This window comes from Amia ocellicauda, chromosome 18, assembly GCF_036373705.1.
Source record: "Amia ocellicauda isolate fAmiCal2 chromosome 18, fAmiCal2.hap1, whole genome shotgun sequence".
NCBI classification, from domain to species: domain Eukaryota; kingdom Metazoa; phylum Chordata; class Actinopteri; order Amiiformes; family Amiidae; genus Amia; species Amia ocellicauda.
In genome coordinates this window covers 16,713,007-16,723,274 of record NC_089867.1, presented here as the reverse complement: position 1 = coordinate 16,723,274, position 10,268 = coordinate 16,713,007, and the positions used below count along the sequence as shown (strand labels likewise).

The 10,268-nt window shown below is 42.8% G+C and overlaps 1 protein-coding gene across 1 annotated transcript; it reads right to left on the bottom strand.

Annotated features, from left to right (window-relative positions):
• Positions 1-1,052: 1,052 nt before the first annotated feature.
• Positions 1,053-9,010, bottom strand: LOC136713580 (tumor necrosis factor receptor superfamily member 4). Its single transcript, XM_066690710.1, has 7 exons — positions 8,845-9,010; positions 6,538-6,648; positions 5,806-5,940; positions 4,607-4,673; positions 4,235-4,443; positions 3,594-3,710; positions 1,053-2,431 (listed from the first exon to the last, which is right to left on the bottom strand). Exons 1-7 carry the CDS (start codon positions 8,942-8,944, stop codon positions 2,349-2,351), a joined length of 822 nt encoding a protein of 273 aa, XP_066546807.1. The 5' UTR covers positions 8,945-9,010; the 3' UTR covers positions 1,053-2,348.
• Between the last annotated feature and the right edge of the window lie 1,258 nt (positions 9,011-10,268).

Below are 10,268 nucleotides of genomic sequence, written 5' to 3'. Positions count from 1 at the left end.
TCTATTCCTCCCATAGTGTAATTATAGTGGACATTTTTGTTACCTGCATGTAATACCTTGCACTTGTCCACATTGAATTTCATCTGCCAGGTGTCGGCCCACAACTGAATATTATCTAAGTATTATCCTTTGAATAACCTGTGCTGCCAAGATTGTATCTGCTGAGCCACCTATTTTAGTATCTACAAATTTGACAAGTTTGCTAACTATCCCAGAGTCCAGATCATTAATTTAGATTAGAAAAAGCAAAGGCCCTAATACTGACCCCTGTGGAACTCCACTAACAACCTCACTCCAGTTAGAAGTGACTCCTCTAATCGACACTCTCTGTTTCCTATACATCAACCAGTTCATAATCCATCTACTTACATTACCCTGAATGCCTACAGCTTCCAATCTGAGGATCAGTCTTTGGTGTGGAACTTTATCAAAAGCTTTCTGAAAATCTAAGTATATCATATCATATGCTTTCACGTGATCTACAGCTGCAGTTGCATGTTCAAAAAAAACTTGAATAAATTAGTTAGACATGATCTGCCTCGTCTAAACCTATGTTGACTATCTCCAAGAATATGGTTCATTAAGATGCTCTTTTTTGTATAGTTGCTACACACATTTCTGTGAACATCTCTACCCCCCCTCATCCCCCGTTTCTTAAGTAGGGAAACATTTTAAGTATGGAAAATGTCACGTTTCGTTTCACAGTTTTCACCCTGACAACCTTTCCTTCCTCTTTGTGGTCATACAGGACAATGACAATGTCTCCTCTCATGCTCCTCTCACACTGGTGTGCTCTTTGACCTCTCCCAGAAAGAGAAGGAAAAAACGAACACAAAAAACTCCAGAGCTTTGTTATTTTGCCCCTTCCAGAAGACATTGCCACCATTGTTCTGCACAGGGATTTGCTCCAGTTCAAAACAGCCAACCCACTCGCTGCATACTGGAGAATGACACCGCCTCCCCATATCCATTCCAGTGCATGGCAGGTTAAGTCTTAAAGATGGGTATCAATGTCCACTGTGCAAGCTAGGATGTTTAATGAGGCAGGAAAAGTGATATCTAATTGAAAACAGCTGAAGCTATTCTGTTTCTCAGAAGTCCACTGCTTGCTCTGGATGCATCATGGAGTGACATCCAACATTTTAGACAACAATGTTTGGCTAGCTTCACATTATTATTATTTTTTTTTATTTCTTGGCAGACACTCTTATCCAGGGTGACTTACAACATAAGTGTAAAGCAAAGTGCAAAAATACAGTGAAGTAAAAGGCATCAATCATTACAAATTCAATTAAACTAAAACATAGCAATTCAAAATAATACATTTTACAATGTTGTGATGCTGCTTTTAGAGGAATCAGTGTTGTCAGGGCAAATGTGTTTTTTTTTTTTCTTGTCATATTAACATATTAACCTGCCATGCACTGGAATGGAATAAAGGCCAAGTTCACAGATAAAAGATACAGTTTATTACACAGACACACTTGTAGTTATCAACTTATCCATTAAAAATATAACATCAACAAAATCATGAGATATTGGAAAAGAGACAAGTCAGTTTAAAGTCCCATTTATGACAACAAAAGAAAGAAAGAAGACGAAAAAAAAAAAAACACATTTGCCCTGACAACACCGATTCCTCTAAAAGCAGCATCACAACCTAACATAACTGTAAATGAATTGTCGAGGACGTACTGCTGTTGAATTGAAACTGCAATCTGCTGAGATCAAATCTATAAGTAAATATACAAACACCTCTGCCCTTATCATAACTATATCAATGTAATCAAAAAAAAAAATCTAAAACCCAGACTAGGAAAAATAATATATTTAAATAATAATACAGATCAAAATACAATAATATAAAACTTTAAATGATGGTCTTGTGCACAGCTCTAATAAACAGCGCAAAAGCAAATATTGTTCATTGTCTGTGACCCTTAAGTTTGATGAAAATTCATTTACATTATTTTCAGATGTATCACTTTTTTCTGATTTTTTTTTTTTGCATGGCAAAAACAGATAAATAGATTTTATTTTATTAACTGAATGCATCAATAATCTATTCTGCTACAGAAAAACATGTAATACAATACATATTTACATAAAGTCATGTCAGTAGACAGGAATTATTTAATTCACATTAATGGGGCTGCAGTAGATGTTTGGTCAATATTTCACCACTTTGGAAATGGTACAGACAGGTGGCTTCGTGGCATTGTTCAAGTGCCAGAGTTGTTGTGAGTAAGAAAACCAGATTAATGACTACTTACTTCTGAAACATAAAACTGAAATTGTAAGGAGAGTCACAAGAAAAGAGAAAAGGGAAACATGCTAGGCCATCTCTATCATGGGATACCCTGGCTCGATTTCACTAGAGATGACCGGCTGCTGTCCCCACTCTCTTCCACTGGTCTACTGCATTTATTGTCTGCAACGAGAAGGGCAGTGAGATTAGGAAGGTGCCATGGGGAGAACACCCAAGCTTGGAACGCAGTCATAAAACGTTCATGACATTATGCTTCCCACAACCCTTTAACAAGATTATAAACAAACATCCAATGGTAGGAAAAAATAAATAAATATATATATATACCCAGACGGGTGACAAATTAAAGGAAAAACCAGGTGTTGGGCACCACAAGCCTCCAGAACAGCTTCAATGCTCTTGGCACAGATTCTACGAGTCTCTGACTCTACTGGAGGGATGAACACCATTCTTCCAAAAGATATTCCCTCATTTGGTGTTTTGATGATGGTGGTGGAGAGCGCTGTCTAACACATCAGTCTAAAATCTCCCATAGGTGTTCAATTGGATTGAGAAGGCCATAGTACATGATTCACATCATTTTGATACTCATTAAACCATTCAGTGAGCCCTCGTGCCCTGTGGATGGGGCATTGTCATCCTGGAGGAGACCACTCCCATCAAGATAGAGATGTTTCACCATAGGATAAAGGTGATCACTCAGAATAACTTTGTAATGATTTGCAGTGACCCTTCATCTAAGGGGACAAGTGGAACAAACCATACCGGGAAAATGCCCCCCACAGCATAACAGAGCCTCCGGACCCCCTCACTGTAGGGGTCCAGCAGTCAGGCCTGTACTGTACTCTTGGTGTCCCACACATGCACTTGCCCACTTGTCCAGAACACAAGCCAGTTGAGTGTCTGTGTGACTGAAGCTCCTGCCATTCGTGCCCCAATAATGACCCCTCTTTCAAAGTCACTTAGATCCTTTCCTCTTGCCATCTCAATCCAAAATCGAGGTCAACTGGGCCTGCTCAGCATTTGTATACATGCCACAGAGCATGATAGGATGTTAATTGCTTAATTGTATAATACAGCACACCTATTTGGAGGCATCTGCATTCGTTATATTCTTCCACTCATTTATTCACGTTTTTCCTTTAATTTGCCACCTATCTGTATATATATATATATATATAATATATCAAAATGTAATTCACTGTTAACTCTCAGATGACCCACACTGACCGATGGATGTGAGTCTTGACTTGCTTATCTGTTTTTTGGTGAAACATGACATTAACTTAAGTTCTCTGAATGTGTGCTGTGGCAGGTGCAGTACCTTTTTTCCCAATGCTCGTCCTCTTCCGCAAGCATGGCCAGATGAAAAGTTTGCAAGAGGAGGCCATCATGATGATCAGCAGGACGATGCAGCCCACGAAGAGGGCGACGGTCATATCTTTGGAAAGCAAAACCGAGATAAAATGAAAACGACAAGGCCCTGTAACTCTGCAGACCTGAACACACCAGAGGAGTTTTGAGGGGGAGCCCATCACAGCAGTGGTTTGCCGCCCTGGTCCTGATGGCCTCCCTGTGTCAGGTGGCTGGTTTTCATTTCAGCACCAGTTGTTGTCATCAGCTATTTACCTAATCGATCTCTACCTGTTAAAGAGCCAAGAAGCACTGACCCAGTTTGGAAAAGGGATGCAAATTAGTTCAATTAAGGGTTCGACAGCATGGTCATTCAGGACCAGGGTTGGGAACTACTGCATTACACAGTGGACCAATGATCCCCTCCTGGGGGTCTTGGCTCTATTACCTCTGAATAAATAAATAAATAAAACAACTAGCATGAGTGTGTGGTAGTGCTGCCCTGCGATGGGCTAGCATCCCATCCACAGTGCGCCTCGTACCCGTTGAGTCAGACTGCAGCTCACTGTGACAGTGGGTATTGAAAACAGATGAATGGTTAAAACAACTTACCTAATTTGTAGGCTGCAGGGGCTTCTGTGCTGTGGGCCCTGGCAGGTGTAGTGCTGGTGGCGCTGGTTGGGCCAGGGGCTGGCATGGAGGTGCTGTTTCTGGGTGGAGAGAGCGAGGCTGTGCTGGACGAGGGCGGCTGTACCCAATCATCATGGCAAATAGCGTCCGCAGTGCCAGACCCCGGCGTCTTCACACCTCTCTCCCCGCAGCTCAAAGGGAAAATGAAGACGGCAGTTAAGTATTTGTTTCCCAGCCTGGGAGAAGCCCCAGCTCTTCGGAGGCATGCAGAAGAGATAAAGTCCCCTCAGGAAGTTGCGTGGACTCTGATGAGTGATTTATGACAGGTATGATTATGTTGGAGAAGGTACATACTTAGTCCATTTTACACACTCTCCAGCCGAGGTGAAATGCCCATCTGGACACCGCTTGCATGTGTTCCCTGAGAGAAAAAACAAACGTTTATCACTGGAACTGCGCTGCTGCCCCTGGGATACATACAAACAGTTACATATACTCACATCTATTCTCCACTGGGATTATACAGTTATACACAGATCAGCCATAACATTATGACCACTGACAGGTGAAGTGAATAACACTGATAATCTCGTTATCATGGCACCTGTCAGTGGGTGGGATATATTAGGCAGCAAGTGAACATTCTGTCCTCAAAGTTGATGTGTTAGAAGCAGGAAAAATGGGCAAGTGTGAGGATCTGAGCGACTTTGACAAGGGCCAAATTGTGATGGCTAGACTGGGTCAAAGCATCTCCAAAACTGCAGCTCTTGTGGGGTGTTCACGGTCTGCAGTGGTCAGTACCTATCAAAAGTGGACCAAGGAAGGAAAAGCGGTGAACCAGCGACAGGGTCATGGGCGGCCAAGGCTCATTGATGCACGTGGGGAGCAAAGGCTGGCCCGTGTGGTCCGATCCAACAGACGAGCTACTGTAGCACAAATTGCTGAAAAAGTGAATGCTGGTTCTAATAGAAAGGTGTCAGGACACACAGTGCATCGCAGTTTGTTGCGTATGGGGCTGCGTAGCCGCAGACCAGTCAGGGTGCCCATGCTGACCCCTGTCCACTGCCGAAAGCGCCTACAATGGGCACGTGAGCATCAGAACTGGACCACGGAGCAATGGAAGAAGGTGGCCTGGTCTGATGAATCACGAGTTCAAGGTTTTGACTTGGCCTCCAAATTCCCCAGATCTCAATCGAGCATCTGTGGGATGTGCTGGACACACAAGTCCGATCCATGGAGGCCCCACCTCGCAACTTACAGGACTTAAAGGATCTGCTGTTAACATCTTGGTGCCAAATACCACAGCACACCTTCAGAGGTCTAGTGGAGTCCATGCCTTGATGGGTCAGGGCTGTTTTGACAGTAAAAGGGGGACCTACACAATATTAGGCAGGTGGTCATAATGTTATGGCTGATCGGTGTATACGATTCAGGGCAAGATAGGTTCAGCAGCAGACTGTGAGATTCTGTACTGGATCAACCAACACTGAAGACTGAGAGTGTGTGTGTGTATGTGTGTGTCTCTTGGTCTGCTCTCCAGTCAGAGGTCTTACCTTCCTTGTTCAGAACATGTCCAGCTTCACACTTGCAGGTTTCCTTCATTGGGTCATCAGAGACGAAGCCCTCATGGCACTCACACTTTGCATCAGCTTTGTCTGTGCATTGTGACACCTCCCTGCTTCCGCTCTCTGTAAAAGAGAAACACGTATTGGACAAGCCTCACTAGGGTGCAGTTGCACCAGTCAGAGAACCATGAACCACAAGTCACTAAACACAAACATAACAGAGTAACTGGAAACAACACAGAGAAGCAGGAAGAGATGCATGCTGGAAATAGCATGAAGAAACAGGATATCAAAGAAATGGATCTGAGGACAAACAAGTGTGTGACATTGAAAAGAGTGAAAATGTTAAATTGCCAATGGGCCGCACCCATTGCAAGAAGAACAGACCAAAGAGGCTGCAGAATGTATTACGAGAGATTAAAAAAGGCATAGAAGAAAACCAGATAAAAGATGGGAAGATGGAATCAGTAGGTTTCCTGGCATGACCTGGAGAAAAGACACTGTACATTGAGATAATTGGAAACTTGGGGAGGCCTTCATCCAGCAGTGGATCGATATAGAATGATGATGATAAATATATATATAGGTTATGTGACAGTCACAAAAATAGATACACAGAGAGACAGACAGTGGACAGATGATGGGACAGTCAGGCACAAACGGAGTGAGACGGACAGTAGAGAAGAGCTCAGGCTACAGAGACAGATAGATTACACTTACTTATGTTGCACACTGAGCATGTGATACAGTTGTAAGATGTAGTGTGATTTGGTTGGTACTGGCCTTTGGGACACTTCTCACAGTTATCTTTCGTGTACACCTTCCTGTAACCTGGAAAGATATATCCTTTATCAATGCCTGCTGGGCCACCTCTCTGAGGTCAAGAGAGGCCCAACCGCCATTCGATAGAAATCAGAAACTATTTCAACAGAATCAAAAGGGAAATTGTCTACATGTCCATGTGTGTTGTAATGGCGTACACTGGCAGAGCGTCTCTTGGGCACAGAAGCACCCCTGTTCATAGTGCAACCCCCTCAAACTCTGCCATTTGTGACTTTTCTCAGCCTCTGACTGGGACCATTCGTATGTGCTGGACTAGTTGAAAGGAATTTGTGAACAGGGGTGTTTGATTGGATGGGTTACAATCTTTAAAGTATTTGAAGAGGCATTTGCAAATGCTTCTGAAACCAAGACTGATCAACCCCCGCCCGCCCCACCTTCCTACAGTAAGTGGACTAGTCTATCATTTTTGGAATATTAGTAAAGTTTCTTGGAAGGTGTGAGAAGCTGCAACTGTGTAACTGAGAGCAGTGAGTGAGCTGCAACATTGTAGTCAGCCTTTGCTGCTGTCCTGAACCAAAATACCTGGGGTTCATCCAAGACTGCTGTCTGCATCCCTCTGAGTACTTTGTAGTGTCTGCATCAGACTTATCATCACTTCTTACACATTTCCCGTTCAAAAATAGAAACACACACTCTCACACACACACACACACACACACACACTCGCACACAATAAGAGCAAGCTTTGAGTGTCATGACAGCCTGACCCACTTTTCATAGTAGTGAATTGAGTCAGGTGGTCGATGACATCATGCACATGGCACCTGGGGCTGCTGTGCTCTGAGCTGTTTGATCTCGGTCATTCCTGAAAGTGCAGCAAACAAAGTGCCTGGGAAATGCTCAGGTTTCACCTAGAGACACTCAGGGGGGCCCTGTGTGCAGTGTGATGATGCCCTGCTGTGACATTAAGGCATTGCCCCAAAATTTGTTCTGTACTGTGGAGTACAACCTATACATCAAAAAACTCCCAAACTCACTGTAATGTGCGCCCCTGTAGCAACAGCTGCTGACGGATTGCAGTGAGTAACCGCATTACAGGAATCATGCACAGCTTATACTTGGACCCCCCCCCCAGCCTCCTCCACTACAAGTGTTCATTGACAGTGACATGCTTTGGTTTGCTTGTTTTTGCCGTAATCACACAAACGTTCCTGTATATATAATATAGGAATAATTATTCTCCAGTTCCTGGAGGGTTCTAATGAGTAAAGTGAAGAGGTCATGTTGATTAAAGCCACTGTAACTCCCTTTCAGCTTATCTCCTCACTCAGAATGGTTACCAGAAGACCACATCAATGATATCATCTTGATCTGAACAAAACAGAAATTGTAATGAAGTCAGAAAGTGCTGGTCTTACTCATGAGTGAATCACGTACCAGCTTTGGAAACCCAGGTCAATGATGAGGCAGAGTGTGATAGGAAAGAGAGACAGAGGGACATTGTAATGGAAGATAAAGACAGGGGGCATGCTTGGCTAATGCACTGCAGCCACAAGCTTGTGCCAGTCCTGGAGCTGCCCAGTGCCTACTTCTGGCCCTTCCAACTGAGCAATCAGGTGCTTAATACAAACTTTAATGCAGTCAATACTCAATCTAAATTTCACAGCTTAAAACATTCATCTTTTCATTAACTGTTTTATGAATGGTGCAACAGGTAAAACAGGTAAAACAAATTATTATTATTATTATTATTATTATTATTATTATTATTATTATTATTATTATTAATAATAATAATAATAATAATAATATTAAGAATAAATATAGTTAATTAGTTATGGTTTGACTAAAAGGCATGGTGCAGTTACTGTGTGATCTCCTGATTTAAATATCAGAATTCAATCCTACCAGTACTGGATAGACACCAGATTGCCATGATTTTCATGAGTTTCCCAGGGACTGTTTCAATTTCAGACGGATCCTATAGCACAGAAGCGGAGGTGCATCACACCTCCCTACCTTCCCTCCAACCATACACACAATCCGTTGACAGTTGACCAGCAGAAGGACCTCAGGCAAACAGCACCCAGAGAATGGAATTGAACCAAGATTAAACAATAATCACAATCACCATGCTGGAACCCAATGTGCAGAAGCGTGGCTAACCTGAACCAGTTCCCTGAAGGAGAGATGCCAACATCGCTTTTAGAGCCACAATGGATATCGTGAAAAAGAAAAGCCTACCAGGAGAGCACGTCCTTGATGCTGTAATCCCGTGAAAGAGGCCAATGAAGAGCAAGCAGCAGACAGGGAGGAGAGCAGGTCTGTGCCTTGAGGTGTGCATGGCTTCTGTCTTCAGGTCTGGTGCTGCTCCTGCTGTGAGTGCAAACTACTTCTGGGTGCTGGTTGCGCTACAGAAAGAAAAAAAAAAACAGAGGAAAAAGGCACGCGTCATTCTGGCTGCTGCTAATCATTTTGATATTTGCTTGTGGTTTGCTTGCTTGATGGTAGCAGCACATCAGTGGGGAGAGGAAGTGCGGTTCCTCCTACATGGAAAGCACTTTGGGATCATATGGGTTTAAAAGTCACTATATAACGACAAAAGTTTTATGTTATATTATTATTATTATTATTATTATTATATACATAAAGGTGGTACTGTATCTGATCCCTTTTTAAGTGGCCAGTTTCTTCTTCTTCTTCTTCTTCTTCTTCTTCTTCTTCTTCTTCTTCTTCTTCTTCTTCTTCTTCTTCTATGTGTTTCTCTTCTTTTCATTGTGTAATCTGCAGAGTTTACACTATGATAGAATCCACATCTCTCAGCAAGTTTTAGTAGCTGATCAGATAATGGGGGGTATTTTGTCACCCCCCAGTAAAAACCAACCATCAAACAAAAAACAATAATGCTATTCAATTTAATCATCTACCAAAGCTTAGATGAGTTAGTGGGTTCCCAGGAAAATCAAGACTGACAATCAGGGCAAAACATTCCTAATCCTTAAAATATCAATTTAAGTGCATACTTTTTAGAAAGGAAAAGGGCTCAAAACTGAATGCGTCCACCACTTTCCATCCATCCATCTTTCTGCTTTGTTTTTAAAGAGACAGACTTTCTAAGGCTTACAAGAATGAAAAACGCTTACTTGCCAGAGGAGGCAGAAAGAGCCACAGACGTTCAGTGCCGCCGTGGCGCTGTCTGCAAAACGTCTCGCTGCTCTGCTGCAGTGCCGCACTCTCCTGCCTTGTCTGCACCCGTGAGGTGATGTTCAATTAGGGAGCAGGAACAGATAGGAGGCACTAATGAAGCATGTCACATCGCAAGAGAAAGGTCAGCAAACTTTGTAGGTTGTGGGCAAAGATCCTATATCTAAACTCCCCCTTCTCGTCCGTTTTTCACACGCGATGCCTTATGTGATCGAAAGGAGTTCCAGCTGCATTTTTCTCCAATCTATATAATGGAAAACCTGACTCATTTCATATTCCAAGTCTTCTCTTTTAAAATCAATTGCATTTGTTAACACAATGCACCTGGGTTGGTTTAGAGACACCCCCACGTTATTATTTCAACAATGTTTTCACATGGCAAGAACGCTTTATCTTCAAAGTGCTGTCTCTAGTTGCCGGCGTCCAGAATACTGAGACTGTTCATAATCCTCATTCGCCTCACC